The sequence below is a fragment of the Pipistrellus hanaki genome (assembly GCF_964339955.1).
Source record: "Pipistrellus hanaki genome assembly, chromosome: 6".
NCBI classification, from domain to species: domain Eukaryota; kingdom Metazoa; phylum Chordata; class Mammalia; order Chiroptera; family Vespertilionidae; genus Pipistrellus; species Pipistrellus hanaki.
This window is the reverse complement of record NC_140508.1, coordinates 73,895,566-73,911,738: the sequence shown is the minus strand read 5'-3', so window position 1 is coordinate 73,911,738 and position 16,173 is coordinate 73,895,566. Positions and strand designations below refer to the sequence as shown.

The 16,173-nt window shown below is 39.4% G+C and overlaps 1 protein-coding gene across 2 annotated transcripts in view; it reads right to left on the bottom strand.

The window, feature by feature from the left end:
• The window catches only part of SKOR2 (SKI family transcriptional corepressor 2), a 40,976-nt gene that overhangs the window by 14,355 nt on the left and 10,448 nt on the right, over positions 1-16,173 (bottom strand). For both annotated transcript variants that reach the window (XM_084887068.1, XM_084887067.1), the window contains exons 5-7: positions 7,951-8,016; positions 7,473-7,571; positions 436-503 (exon numbers count right to left, since the gene is read on the bottom strand). In XM_084887068.1, coding sequence (XP_084743194.1) covers positions 436-503; positions 7,473-7,571; positions 7,951-8,016 — 233 coding nt within the window. The remainder of the gene's footprint in view (positions 1-435; positions 504-7,472; positions 7,572-7,950; positions 8,017-16,173) is intronic.

Genomic DNA, 16,173 nt, shown 5'->3' with positions numbered 1-16,173 from the left:
CCCTTCTCATTATCCTTCAAGTGAATTTAATTGATTAATGGTGTTCACACTTCATTCTATAGACTGTGGAGAGCCTGGCCCAGGTCTGGGGAGTGAAGGGCAGGGGGAGGAAGATGGGAGACAGTGGCCTCCAAGGAGTGTCTGGCGCATCCCAGCACTGGGTTGGGAAGTTTGCACGTGGAAGACGATGCAGGTACCTCAGGTTCGCCCACAGAGACAATATACACATCTGTCTATTAACACATGGTAGATAGTTACATCCTGAGGAAGCATACCGACACATCTGCTTATCCTGTATCTAAGTAAATCTCTCGGTAATTAGCATGTAAACCAGCTGAGAAGTGGGTGGACCAAAGGCTTTCCCAGCAAAAACATGAACAGTTTCTAAACAAGCCCACCCAGTTGCCTTTATTTTAAAGTAGAAATGCAGCTTACAATTTGTAACTGTTGCACCATTTCTTCTCGGTAGGCTAGTTCCCTTTTCATCTGGTCCTGGAAATTATCTAGGAGGAGAGAGAAATAGAGGCAGAAATGAATTAAAGTACAAAATCTACTTTTAGCATATTTCATGAAAATATTACTGACAGCCCCATAGAAAACTTTTCCCCTATCTAAATATATAAAAGCCTAATATGCAAAGTGCCCCATTGGGAGTTTGACCAACTGGGAGTTTGATTGCTCTCTATGACATGCACTGACCATCAGGGGGCGGTGCAAAATGAAGGAAGGCCCTCACTAGCAGCCGGCAACTGCTAGGAACCCTACCTGTGCATGACTTTTGTGTACTGGGCCTCTAGTTTATATATATATATATCATGGTTGTTTGAAGGAATGTTTTCAAGATTCTATAATTTAATCAGAATAGACAGTAAACTCTGAGAGGGTAAGGTCTGTATCTTACATTTCACAATATCTCACAACCCATGTAGTACAATCCCTTGAACATCATCACTCTCAGAAATGTCTGGGCAGTTCTGTTTTCTAGCCTTTGCACACGTGAGAATGTCGCTAGTACCACAAGCTTCCACTGCCTTCAGAAGTTCAGATGGAGGGAGAGGGTGCACCTCAGATGACAGGGAATGTTGACCCTTGTACACAAAATGCCGTGGGTGATAAAATGCGGGTCCATTAGATATGGCTGCTTGGCTTCCTGCAGCCCGTCTCTCCTAAAAAGAGTGCCTGCCTGCCATCCTGCACACTTTTTCTCCCTGTATCACCCTTATTTTATGGTCCTTCCTGGGCCTGCTACGGTTCTTCAGGCCCTGACTCTATGTGAGAAGTGTCGTTATGCAAACTATCTTTGCCATTCTACATACTGATCATTTTTAATTGCACTTATGGGGGAAAAAATGACTTCCCATGTATATATCATGTTATTGCATCTTTCAAAAACAATGTACACTTAGCCAACTGCTTTTTTCTGCTTTAAATGAAAAAAAGTAACACAGTGTTATATTGCATCTGTGGTGGGTAGTCAGGTCAGCAGTTTAAAGGAACCAGAAACACTGTCATCAGCTTTTCCCCTCCTCTTCAGCCAACTGGTATGTGAGTCCTGTACATTCTACCTCCATCCTCTCCTCTCTTTGCCATTGTTACCCTCCAAAGCAATTGTTTCCCAGTGACCATCTGGCCCACAGCTCCTTCTTTTCCAAATCCCTCCCATTCTCCTGCTTAAAAATCTGTGATGGCTTTCCACGTCTTTCAAGATAATACATCCTTTACTACTCACAAGACGCTGGGTACTTAGACATTAACAGCATTGTTCTTTTATTTTACTGATTTCTACCTTTCCATACTATGTGAATTCCTTCTCCAACCTCAAACACATATCTATCTTTCCTTCCCCGAAATCAAACACAAAATCAATCTAGCTACCTATCATTTATTTTTAAAGACTTTTTAAAAAACAGTTTTAGGTCCACAACAAAGTTAAGAGCAAGGTACAGAAATTTCCCATGAACCCCTTCTCCCACACATACATAGTCTCCCCAATTATCAACATCACTCACCAGAGTGGTACATTTGTTATCAAGGATGAACATACATGGACATGTCATAATTCTCCAAAGTCCACAGTCTACATCAGGGTTTACTCTTGGTGTTGTACAATCCATGGATGTGGACATGGATCCATCATTACAGTATCAGGCAGTAGTTTTACTGCCCTGAAATCCTCTGTGCTCTGCCTACTCATCCCTTTTCTCCACCCAACTCCTGGCAACCACTGATCTTTTTACTGCTTCCATAGTCTTGCCTTTTATAATTTACTTTTTTAAAGGACCCAATTATAATACTAATTTCATCTGAATTAATGTGAAAGGTACTGTTCTCTAAGTAAGTATGTGGTGCCAATGCAATGGCTGTGGAAGAAGCTTTCATTCCCTTGAGGAGTTAAGGGGCACGGTTTCACTGAAAATAAAAAAATCATTATGCCAATTTCTCTAATGAGAATCACTTAAAACACAACTATTTTTGGAAATAGCATAAAAGGAGGGAGCCAAGAAAAAGCACTGGAGCACCACCTGCCAGCCAGCACAGGGGCAAGGGCTGTGTTCTGTTAACATGCCCATTTGAAAGCCAAAGGGTTTTCCAAACAATAATAAAACGTATCCAGCTCCTCTAGCCAGTTTGGCTCACTGGATATAATGTCAGCCTGCAGACTGAAAGGTCCCTGGTTCAATTCCGGCCAAGGGCACATGCCTGGGTTTTGGGCTCGGTCCCCAGTAGGGGGTGTGCAGGAGGCAGCCAATCAATGATTCTCTCTCATCATTCATGTTTCCTCTTTCTCTATTCCTCTCTTTCTCTCTAAAATCAATAAAAATATATTGGAAAAAAAGTATCCAGCCTACATTCCTGGAACCAGAAAGAAAAACCCATACAGTACATATGGTTGAGCCTACTCATCAAGCTACAAGCTCACAGCAAAATTGTGGACAAATGTGTAATGACATGTAGCTATCATTATAGTATCAGACAGAGTAGTTTTAATACATTTTTTAAATGACCTAAAATTATTTGATTTAAAAAAAATGTTTTAACACACTTGTTTACATTTTGTTATCATTGCTTTTAAACAACTATCGAGACTTCTGGTCTATACTGGTCAAGGAGAAGGAAGGAAGACTAGATAAGTTTGCTAGGAAAGGTGGACACAATGTGTTGGCAAAAATGACTTCAGGATTGAGAGCTGCAAACACGATCTACCCGTCACTAGGAGGGAGACGGAATGGTGGCATGTTGGGGACGGGTCTCTAATCATGTACTCCTGTCCAACTAAATGCAACTGTCTTTGCTGGATGTTTGACCAGCTGTTCTGTTGTCATGTCAAAGTGACCTTGGTAAGGGTGAACTCTTCCTCATCCATTTCTTCCAATTTCCACCAAATCCCACATTTCCAACCAATTCTAGATTACACTTCTCCCACCTCTCCTCACAACGCCTGCTCTACCTTCCAGCTCATGTCTTACCCCGTTTGCCAGCTAAACGCATGGTCTGGTATCAAACTAAGTTTCGCTGCCTGTCCCATTCTTGATAACTACAGCCCAAGTAATCTCAAGAAGCTCTGGCTTCTCATATCAGCTGGTTGACTGTCAAGACCCTGCAGCATCTAAATATCAAACTTTAAAGTGGACTATGGTCGCAACAGCATACATCACCATGGAGCAGTCACTGTGCTCAACACTGAATACTTCGCTCAAGTAATCCTTTCAGCAACATCCTGAGGTAGGTGGTAGCACTGTTTTACAGTTGAAGGGGCTTAGGCAATAGCCTAAGGTTACTCAGTTGCTAAGGTTACTCACTGCGCTCCTCTGCTCTGAAATACATGCCTGGCCTCGCTGCTTGAGCGCGGTCTTCCTCCCCTCCCAGCAAGTGAGAGACTTGCTCATTCCTCCTCCTCTATTTCTGACCCCCCTCCCAATAGAGAGGTGCTTTCTTCTCCTCTTCCCCTTTCTCTTCTTCCTCCACCTGGTCTTCCACCACCTCCTCATCTTCCTCCTTCCTCTAATCTTTTTTTTTTTTAATATATTTTATTGATTTTATACAGAGAGGAAGGGGGAGAGAGAGAGAGTTAGAAACATTGATGAGAGAGAGTCATCGATCAGCTGCCTCTCGCACACCCCCTACTGGGGATATGCCCGCAACCAAGGTACATGCCCCTGACCGGAATCGAACCCGGGACCTTTCAGTCCCCAAGCCGACGCTCTATCCACTAAGCCAAACCGGTCCCGGCCCTTCCTCTAATCTTTATCCTCACCTTTTCCCCTGGTCCTCATTAACCCTCACTAATCCTCAGAACCACAACAAGAAACCCAAGAGAAACTCAGAAACGTATTCTAGAATTGCTTTTCTGGAGCTCAGTGCTAATAATCTCTTCTTCCTCCTGCATAGTCATCGAAGCTGACATTACTGAGCACCGGGGACGCGCACAGCCCTTCACGGACCCCTTCATTTACCCTCTCACCTTCCTATGAGACAGGAATTATTGGCCCCATTTTATAGGGTCCAAGGTCCTACTAACAGGAAGTGGCAGAGCCCCTTTTTGGAGACAGTATAGCTGAACTCAGGTTGGGTCGATTTTTTTTTTTACATTTTTTTTTTATTAAATTATTATCTGTGTACATATTTTAACATTGCCTCCCCCCATACATACCCTCCCTCCCCAGAGTTTTGTGTCCATTGGTTGTACTTATATGCATGTATACAAGTCCTTCGGTTGATCTATTATCTCCCCCAGATCTTGTCACATGCGATAGCTTAGCCAAGACCCGTGTTCTAAGTGAACTGGGTTTTAGGGGTTGTGACTATGAGTGTCTGTCCCCCTCCTAGTAAAAAGCTCTGCAAAACTCTGGCTGGGATTCCTCTAGGCTTCCTTCTGATACAGACACTTTACAAAGTTCTGTCTTCCCCTTTTCCATCTGAGTGAATCTAAATCTGTCCACCAGCCTCAAGGCCTCTCACGTTGAGCTAACCAGCACACAATGTGCATTTGCTATTTCACTGGTGTGAAATTAACTGCCTCTTTGTGGTGTGTCTAGACCACGCATTATTCAAACTTGGGCACACATATACCACTTCCTTGGTCAGTGGAATACGCTGCAAATAAAAAAGAGGAAAAATTTTTTGTTGTTGTTTAATTGAAGTGTATCATATGTGTGGTATTCACAGAGCTTCATTTTAATTCAGATCAGAAGGCCGAATGACAGGCCTGAATCAAAACTGGCCAGTTGTACTATAACATTCTAACTTAAAAAAAAAAAAAAAGGAAACATGTACATGCTGTATATGGTAGAGCAGTTAATAAAGAAAACTTATAAATGATTACAAATTAATTTGTGCCAATGATCCATTAGCTTTTATTAATGGAATCAATCATGGTTACACTGGCTTCAAGGAAGGCAGAGGGACACTTTAGGGATTCCAGCCGGCTCTGCTGGATCTAAAAGCAGGGATCTGCAAACTTGACAATTAGATAAACATCAGCTTATAGGGGAAACTAATCATTCAATGTTTGCTCAATTCTGCAAGGAACCTTGCAGTCTTTCTTAAGATACAGTTTTAGAAATTAGAAAACCCTGGGTCCTTTGGAAGCATCTGCTTTTTGAGGCTTCAAAGATATTTTTAATACATTTCTCTTTTTCTCGAAGCTCCAAATGTCATGTTGTTCCTAATACACGATCAAAGGCTGTTGACCATCCTTCTCCAGTTGATCTTATTTTAAGCCTTAGCAGGCTTTATTCAAGTTCAAGATACAGAGTGTACTGTGAACTCCATGCCTCTCTCCAGAGCACTAAGAGATCACACACTTGGCAGACCGTGTTACTCCTGCGGTCAGATCTCTCTTCCTTCATGTGTCCTCTTGCTTTTACTGTGCTAAGTGTTCTGGTGGAACTCAATTTGACATGTTACCAGGAACCTAGCCCCATTCAAAACTGCTACCCGAGAAGACACGACTTTCAATTGTGCTGATGAGTACATTGGAGAGGCCCTGGTGAACGCAGACCTTCCTGCTGATATGATTAAAATGGTCAAATTCCTGGAAAATCTTCTTCCACATGCTAGTCTAGGTCTCTAGCACAGGAATTGCCACATTTATGTTTTGTGATGCCCAGATTAATAAACAAGGGACATGCTGACATTCTAAAACTGTATCTCAGAAAAATTAATATAAATTTACATAATTTAAAATATATGTTCACATACTATTTTATTTCCCACTTTCTATGGAGAGAGGACTATGAGTAAGTAAAACTCCAAAAGCTTGAAAAAAAATGATGTGACCCAGACTGGGGCTGGTGGATTTTAGAAATCTGGACATCTACATAAAAGTCTGAAATTCCAGGATTCTGGCAGTATAACCAATAGCTTTTACAGTAAAATATCTCCTGTCATCGAAGTTGAAATGAAATGTTAACATTAAATATGGATGGAGAACCCAACACTACTAAAATTATACTACCGTATTTTCTGGCGTATAAGATGACTTTTGAAAAGAAAAAAAGTCAACCGAAAATCAGGGGTCGTCCTATACGCCGAGTATATCCCGAAAAAACATCTCGGTCAAGTTCATGGCATTGCCATTTGTGAAGATACCTTCCATTTATCGTATCAATGTACGGTATATTACGGTATGTTAAAAAAATGTCATTCATTAAAAATTTAATTAAAAAAAGAACTGGTGTTGCCTCGGAAGTGGGGGGTAGTCTTATACAGCAAATATAGGCCTAAACCTATGTTTTAACTGTAAAATTAGGGGGTCATCTTATATGCCAGAAAATATGGTAATTTAATTAATAAAACAAGAATATATACATTGAATTGATAAGTTTAAATCTTCATATATACTCATATTTCAAGCACCAAGCAGCTCTCTAGCCAGCACAATCTGAGAATACAAATTAATTGTTCTTTTGTTTTTTCTACTCAGGGAATAAAAATACTTTAGTAATTCTTTTAAAAAATATACAGCCTAGCCCAGCTAGTGTGGCTCATTGGCTGAGTGTTGACCTATGTACCAGGAGGTCACAATTCAAATCCCAATCCAGGCACATGCCCAGTGTGGGACATACAGGAGGCAGCTGATCAATGATTCTCTCTCATCATTGATGCTTCTATCTCTCTCTCCTTTCCTCTTCCTCTCTGAAATCAATAAAAAATATATTTTAAAAATAAGTATAGCCTAAACATTTCTGAATATTTAAATACATCCACACATTTAATGTTACATTGCATACATATTTTAAATATACACAATACATGCATACAGATACATATGCACTGCTGCAATAAGTACCAAAGGTTCTTCTATGAAATTTCATCTGTGAGCTGATTCAAAGAGACTAAAATTTCCCAATATTTACATGGAGATCACAGCACTTTACACAGTCACATAATCCTCAGAAGCATATTCTTTAGCCTAATAATAGAAATGCCATCAAATTTCATAATGCAATGAAATAAAAGTGATTTCTTACTGAATACTGGGAAAGACGTATTTCCTTTTAACACTTGGAATTCTTGTTCCAGTCGTCTCCGTAAATCTATTTGTTCAAATAAAACCTTCTGAAGTTCTTCTAATAAAGAAAAAAGGAAGAGTCATTTTACTAATCTATATAAATAACTCTCCAGAGAACTGTTATATATGGCAATTTATTATTAGAAGACGAAATATTTTACCAGTTTAAAAAGTGTTGCATAGACATAGGATAGATTTGTGCAGAAATCCATGAATATAAATCAATGTAATATATTATTTTAAAGTATTATATTACAGTGTCATGTATTGATTGATATGTATGCATTAATCTCAATTATATCCACCCAATGGTCCATATATTATTCATATGTTGCTTGTCAAGCTTAAAATACGGCATAGAACAAAAATATCCTCCTACTATCTCTATAAGTATTTTAAAGCGAAGAGAAGTTCCATAGAATTAAAACTTTCTTTACCTTTCCCCATATTTTCTACATCCTTTTTGAGTGAATGAGGTGAATTTGTTTCTTGAATGTGTTCACCTTAAAAAAAAAAGGGGGGGGGGAATATTAGTTTTGTGTGGGCTATTTTCTGAACGTTTTTCTCTTCATTTTGTTTCAATAGCTACGAAAGAGCTTATTTACTATAATTGTAAATAATAAGTAAGTCCTGAAACTGTAAGTCCTCAGAATCAAATGTCCTCATTTGCTTATGTTCAATCCCCCAGGAGCATGGGGGGGAGCTAGAGAAAATGCAGCACAGCCTATGTAGCCTGTGATGGCAGGTCTGTGAAAATTGATTCTTCAAGTTAGCCCCTCTCCCCGCCCCAGTATTATCTCCTTCTCAACGAAGGTAATGGTTAGAATGGACAAGAAAGGCAGTTGAGCAGTCCACATTTCTGGAAGAAGTCTGATCAGAGTCCCTCTCCCTTCAGAAGTGAAGAAGTCTGCTGATTATTGGAAGGCCCCCCAAACTGTGGAAGCTCAAGACTCCTGCCATCTGGAGCCACCGAAGAAGTTTGGGACAGTGAAAAAGGAAAGAGAGGAGGCTTCGGTTGTCCTTGAGAGAGAATTTACAAGCCTGGAACAATTTCCTAATAAGTGGTAGGCTTTTAAAAAATCAACCTAAAACAGAGACTAGTTATCTTATATTACTTTGTAATAGTCACATGCGTGCTGATAAATTCTTAACTACTTGCCTTTAACCAATAAAGACGATATTGTGGGTAAAGGTTAGGTTGCTTTTCTTCCCTATTTTGCTTAAGTGCTAACCAGAATGAGGGCAAGATAAAGAAAATGTATTTATCTACACTCATAAATTCAGTCTATACAATCCAGAATTAGAAATAAACCAAAGAAATCCAATCATTCAGCTAACCCAGTGGTCAACAGAGCCAAATATCAACAGGACAACGATTGAAATTTCTTTTGAGAGTCAAATTTTTTAAACTTAAACTTCTAACACCACTTCTTCAAAATAGACTCGCCCAGGCCATGGTATTTTGTGGAAGAACCACTCTCAAGGGGCCAAAGAACCGCATGTGGCTCAAGAGCCGTGGTGTGCCGAACACGGAGCTAACCAGAATTTTTTTTTGTTTTCAAATTTCAATGGGCTACTGGCAACTATCCATAAAATGTAACATGCTTTCCAAATAGGTGAGGCAGTACAGACAAAAGTACTCTGGGGTTTCATGGATTTTTGTCCCCCTAGTTAGCCTCCTCTGTGTCCCTGGAGCTGTTGGCTTACTTGCCTATCTCACCCATTAGGTGGCGTGCTGCTTGGAGGTAGGGCTCTGTCTTTCCCGAATGGCCAGTGCCTAGCACAGTGCTGCACGTGTAACAGATATTCAATAAATTGTTTTCAGTTGTCACTGAAAGGAACTTCAGGATGTTGTAAATTCTAAAGTAAAACCCGGGCTAGAATGCATCATTTCAATTCTCTCCTCACTAGTTATTCATTTCCCTTTCTCAGCAAGAAATGGAACATAATGGCCCTGGGCACTTGTAGGAATACTGGGAGATTTCACTGTCAAGGTAAAAATTCCTACAAGGAGGGAGACAGAATTTCTCCCCAAAGTGGCAGGGAGACAGGTCAGCACCAGGACAGACGGGAAAATCCTTAGCAGGATCTTATAAATGGCGGTTCTGCAGTCCACATGAAGACTGTTGGGAGTATGTGTGTATGTGTATAGGTGTCTGCATGTGAATACATGTATGTAAATATAATCTATGCAACTATTCCTACACATGTACATAGTTATGAGAAGGTGCTTCCTGCTCCCCATCAGTAGAACAGGAATATCGTTGGCAGCCACGAGTTCCTTAACGCAGGCATTTTCTCTAGTAGTTAGAGCATCCTTGCACAATCTCATTCCCACTCTCATCTTCGACATGACTTCTCTGGATAAGCTTCTGAATGTTCAAACTTTGGCTTCCTTCTCCATATAATAAAATATGAGCAAATATCTGTGAAGCATTCTAAAAATATACCTCAATGTAATTCCTATAAAATACTAGTATCTAAAACAAAAGTAACATGAAGGTGGATAGCAAATCACAAATACATAAACCAGCTATAGCGGTATTTTGAAAGGAAGATAAATGTGTAATATGTGCATTTTTGACTATGCTTGCTCCAGTCAAACATAGACGGTTCATTCTCAGATAATCTTGAGTCTGAACAAGAGGAGGAACAAGAATGCACAGACCTCCACATCCATTCACAGGGCATAATAAAACCCTGCAACACTCAACGCTCAGTTTAAATGAGATAGTTTGTTTCTGAACAGGCAACTCTAGAAGCCAAGTCCTTTTCACATTTGACACAAGCTTCTTTTTGCTCCAATAGTGGATTTTGTGAGTTGTTTATTCTGTATTACATTTCAATGAGATAATTAAATTTAAAAGTTAAAATATGACATGCTAAAATGCACTTCACAATTAGGAGGCTTATATAGATATGAAACCATTAAACAAATGGCTAGTAAGTGGAAAGTATATTAACCGCAAGCAAATCTACTGATGACATTAATAATAAGCTTTTCTCTTCATCAGCTTTGGGTTTATTAATAGTTGACATCAGTGTCTATTTCAAAGAGATACTCTACTTCAACTTCTGGGTAAAATCTGCCAATTTTGAGCTTAGATGGAACGTTTCACATACAAAGGGTTTTTAAAAATAGTTCGATGCTAGTAAGTAAGGAGCACAGATGCCTCAGCTGCCTTTTGTGTATCTGGACCACTGCCTTTTGCATATTACTAATCTGTAAAAACCAGATTGTTAATGGTGGTTAAAAATGACCGCTGGGAGCCGGGATATGTTTGTTCACTATTACTGCTAATGTTTTCCATCTGGTTAACAAAAACGGCAGTCTAATACTAGATTAAATAAATGAGATTTGGTTGACAGTGAGCTTCCAATTTTTATAGATATTCCATCAGGTTAAGTGCATGCTACTTTTCCAAAATTAATGAATGGCTTTGGAGACATCCCAAAATTAAAATGCTTTCTTTTCTTCCCACTCTATTCCACCTTTTAAAGGTTACCGAAGGCCATAGTGATCTTAATCGTGTACAGTTATGGGAGAGAAAAATTATAATGTAAAGGAACATCTTTCTTAGAAGCCAGTCTTAAGATATATCTCAAGTCAGGCTGTAAATGAACACATTTGGGTGGCGTCCAGTTGGAGAGCAAGGGGTAATCACGGCCTAAGATTCATCCTGCGCTCAGAGGTGAGCAGAGCTGCTGCTCAGGGCTGTGTCTGCACCAGCACGCCCAAAGGGCCCGTTCTCATGTCCAGCTGAATGGGACAGCATCGCTGCCTATAAGTCCGGCTCTCCCCGAGGGGAGAGGCAGCGACATGTCACGTAAGAGAAACTGCTTTTCTTCCAAGTGCACTAGAGGTCAGAGGACCGGGAGTCACGTGGTTCCTGCTTCCCTGGTCTCTCCAGCACCAGGTAGTCCCACATTCCAAGTGAATATTCCACCCCACCCACCCTTCATTCTGCCCTCGAACAGCCATCAGAAAATGGAAGTACAAGAGGGATGGCTGTGAGAAAATGCCACACTGAAGTAGACGTGAGCAGTAAATATCACAGGAAGAGACTGAGTATCTAAAAGGAGAAAAAAAAAAAAAAAAAAAAAAAGCCTGGCCAGTGTGGCTCAATGGGTGAGCATTGGCCCAAGCACCAAGAGGTCACTGGTTCCATTCAGGTTGTGGGCTCAATCACCAGAAGGGGGCATGTAGGAGGCAGCCAATCAATGATAATCCTCTTTCATTGATTTTTTTTTTTTAATCTCTCTGTCCCTCTCTTTCTAAAAATCAATAATAACACATTTTTTAAATAAAGAGACACAAAAACAATAAATAAAACAGTCAATAGATTCATTAGCACCACTTTTCAAAGCAGATGAGTAATTTACTTTCTCTTAAAAAAAAATCCACACCTCTGCTCAAGAACCTGCAATGGTCCCATGGCCTACACCACAGAATCCACTCTACATTTCTCCTTCTGAGCCTTCAGGTTTTCTCATAACCTTGTCCCATGGGCTGAGCTGAGTTTTTCTATCACCAAACACAAATCCCTTACTCTAACTGGGTTTTTATTTTGTGTACTTGCTGGATCTCCCTTACATTGTTCCTCTTGCCTAAGGTTCCCATACCTCTCTCCTCCCAATCCATCCAAAACCAGAATGCCACTCCAATCTCTGCTTCCATAAAGCCTTTTCCAGCTTCTGCAAATGCTGCAGATCCATTCCTTCCTTGGTTGAAGTTATAGGTGCGAATTGTCATTACTGGGCCACTTTGTACCCAAGAGCCTGGTATGTTATAACAGATGCAAGTCTAGTCTTACCCAGCTAGAAAATCTGCTTTCTGAGGCCAGGAAGATCCTGCCCTACCAGTAACCTCCATTACCTCTACCCCAGGCAGGAGTACAGATACTTGCAACAAATATCATTTGCACTTAATTCAATCTGATTTGTGAAAGAAATACACACTAATGCTATTACAAATCCTCAATAGTCATAAGGGGTCTTTAAGGACTAACTCATTCCTAGAAATGAAAAAGCACACGTTGATCCATTTGTATATTCTAAGGCTTATTGTCTATTTTCAGTTTGCTGAGGAAGTGTGTGATGTTTCAAGTTCTATACCTATTTGACATTTTGAAATTTCTTCCAGATATAAACAGAACCACAGCACTGCATTTTAACCAAGACATGGAAATATTAATGTATATGTCTGTTGTTGCTTCCACCAGAAGAAAGTACCTGGCATTTTTTAGAGCTCATTTAATTTTCAGAGCCAAATGAATAGGTCAGATGTTCTGTTGGTGATCATGGGACAGGAGGAAGAGCTGATTAAATGAACAGTTCTGTTCTCAAGCTAAACTCGAATTCAATACATGAGATCATTTAAATATCGTTCCTTGGATGTGTATGGATGTGTACAGCATGAAGAGTATAAACTTTGGCATTCATCCATCTCTTTTGTGAAAATACTCTCTCTTCTTCCTTCTTCCTTCACCCCCACGTGGTCTCCTACTCCTGGTCTTGGCTGTTTCCCTGTGAACTTCTCTTTTGACTTACAACCAGCATTCAGAGGTGCTGCCCCAGAGGCTAGCAAATTGCTTGTCACTGAAAGGTCCTCTATGTTCCCCCAGGACAAGTGTTGTCCATACTTGATGAAACGTTTGGAGAAAACATTTCCTTTTCTAGAAAGAGATTGAATTATTTAATGGTACACTCAAGGGTAAATTTAGTCAATGAAACTGTTTGGTTTGGGACTGTGTCTATAGATGAGACACACAGGTACTCACTCTAACGTTGGAATGCAGAATAAAAATTTTCAGTCGAACATCCAGATGTTTTCATAGGCAGTGGGGACTTATGTGTTCTGGTCAGGTTCCAGTGTCTGCCCACAGTTCCCAATGCACTGTCAGGGCTGGGATGAAGTTCTGCCATCTCTCCTTCCAACAGCCTGGGCACAGGGCCTGGCCTCTATTTAGAATGTTTAATTCCTAAATAAACTATGAATTTTAATAATGAATTTTAGTTTTATAACCTGGCCTTAATTTATTAGACTTTCTGGAATTTTTATTTTCTCTTCCCCTAAAAATCTATCTTATCATTTGGGTGGGGTCAAAGTTGATCTGCAGTTAGTATAGTGAGGACATTTCACAGTAACCAAAATTCAGCACCACATGGGCTTTCGAGGTTTTTAAGAACCCTTTGGATTAAAGCATTAAAAAAAAAAAAAAATCAATCACCCAGGATGCAAGATTGAATAATCTTCTTCTCTATCAGTGGGATATGGACTTATGCTAATTTCTTGGTGTTTAATTGTACATTCAACCCTTCCTCTTGACATATGGCACTTTGGTGAGGTCACAGAACAAAAGAGGGGAAAAAAATCAATATCACTGGGGAAGGTATGTTAGAGAATGCACTAACTAAATATTAACTCCATTAGTGAAAAAGGGGAGCAGGAGAAAGAATAGTATTGGTGGGGTTACTGTAAATTACGAAGTAAATTTTATAGTTCACAACCAAAATTTATTGTGAGTTGCAAATGCATTGTTCCTTGAGTCAGTATATCAAATACCTTTGATTAGTGAATACTAAGGTAGTTCATTTAGAATTCTCTTGAGTTTTAGGACTTGTGTTGTCAATTCACACCATTTAATTTTTTCTTCCTGAAGAGTTTTTCATCTTCCTTCATTTCCTTAAGTTTCATATACAAATTTTTAAATCTTAAGAAGGGACATTTTTTAATAAATATAAAGAAACTGACACCAGAAATGTGGAGATTATTTAATTTTAAATACATATTTTAAAAGGCTTCAATATTCATTGGTCATAAAAATGTCAGCAGTAATTTAGAGGTGGGAGGTTTTGTCAAATTTTACAAGTGGATAAACTGAGGCACAAAGTAGTTAAAGGGCTAGTGAGAGAGTTAAAACGTGGATATACTAGTCTGAGCTTTTAAAAAATTTTCTTCTTTTTTTTTTTTTTTTTAAATCATAGGCATGTTCTAAAATAGAACGGAATAATAAATCAATGTGCCTCATCTGCTATATATTCATGAGAAGTGTAACTGCTTCTTACTATTCTCAGAAACCCATCCAGAGCATATTAAGTACACTAGAGAATCATACCAGTGAAAATCAAATTGATTTTAAAACTTCTACATATATAACAAGATGCAGCCATGCTCAGAGTCCAATGGTGCTGGCGTTTCTACAATGAGGGGGATTGAAATCAGATGACTCCGCTTTATGTGATTTCCCTGACCTGCCATAGCTTTCAGCCTCCTCACCAGCTTACCTGACTGCATCCAATTTCAAATCACTCAATCTCACCAAAGTTATTCAAAACAGATATGCAAAAACTTAGTCTGGGTTTGCAAGAAAGTGCTGCCACTTATATTTTTGAATAGGTAACATTTTGACCAAATTACCATCTCCCTAATCTATATTACTTAGCTTTAAGCCATGGCTCCAATTTTAAAAAGACCTAGAGATAAAAGTTCTACTGGCTTCTGGGGACTATGGGCTGCTGAAAAAAACCTCATGTTTCGTCCCTTTAATTATACACGAGTACAATATCTGCTGTGTGTAAGGTTAACGACCATTACCAGGGAGGTTTTTAAAAAACCATTTAAAAATGTAATCTCTTCGAAATTGTTGAAAAGTAACAGTTACCAATAAGGCTGAAAGGTTGAAGGGAGGCTAAACTTAATTAAGATGATGAACTAAAAAAATCAACTGGAACTAAGTATCATTGCTAAGCTGATTTTATAGCAGGGATCAATTAAAGCAAGTATCTATCATTTCAAGATAAGTCTATAACCTTACTTGTTTAGGAGAAAGGTGCTAGGAATTTCTTCATAAACTACATTTATGACTGCCCTCGGAGGAAAAATTTCATGTAAAAATAAAAAACTGCACACTGACTTCTTAGGTAGTTTGAAAAGACATTTCATTCTTTTATGTCAGTGGTCGGCAAACTCAGTAGTCAACAGAGCCAAATATTAACAGTACAACGATTGAAATTTCTTTCCAGAGCCGAAAACCGACTTCTGCGCATGGGTCACGAAGTTTCAATCGCACTGTATGTGTGTGCCTGCATGTGGTATTTTATGGAAGAGCCACACTCAAGGGGCCAAAGAGCCGCATGTGGCTCTCAAGCCGCAGTTTGCCGACCACAGTTTTATGTTATACTGCATATGTATCAAAATAAAATACTGATATTTTCCAATAACACTGGTTGAATTAAACAATGGTTAAAACACATTTGGTTATATAAACCTCACTGAATGGCATTTTGTGTAGACTAGGAATAAAGTATTCATATTGCATTATGGCAGATCTGACCCCTCCTTTGGTTTGGAAGAAACCTGAGAGCAAGGACTGGTGTTGATGCTATCTCTGAATCCCCAAGCCCAGCAAAGTACATAGCACACAGTAGGCATTCTATAATATTTGGAAGTACTTGAGTAAGTAAACAAATAAATTAAAAGTTGTTACATGGGGAGAAATAACTCCATTCACAAGCAGGTTATTCTGCATAAAGCATTCTGCTGCTACCATCCCAAAGCAGCTAACTACAGTCTTCATGAGATCTTTGGCTCATCTAGATTTTTGACACTTTGCTAAATGAATGGATGTTTGGAGTCTGACCACAAAGAAATGTGTTAA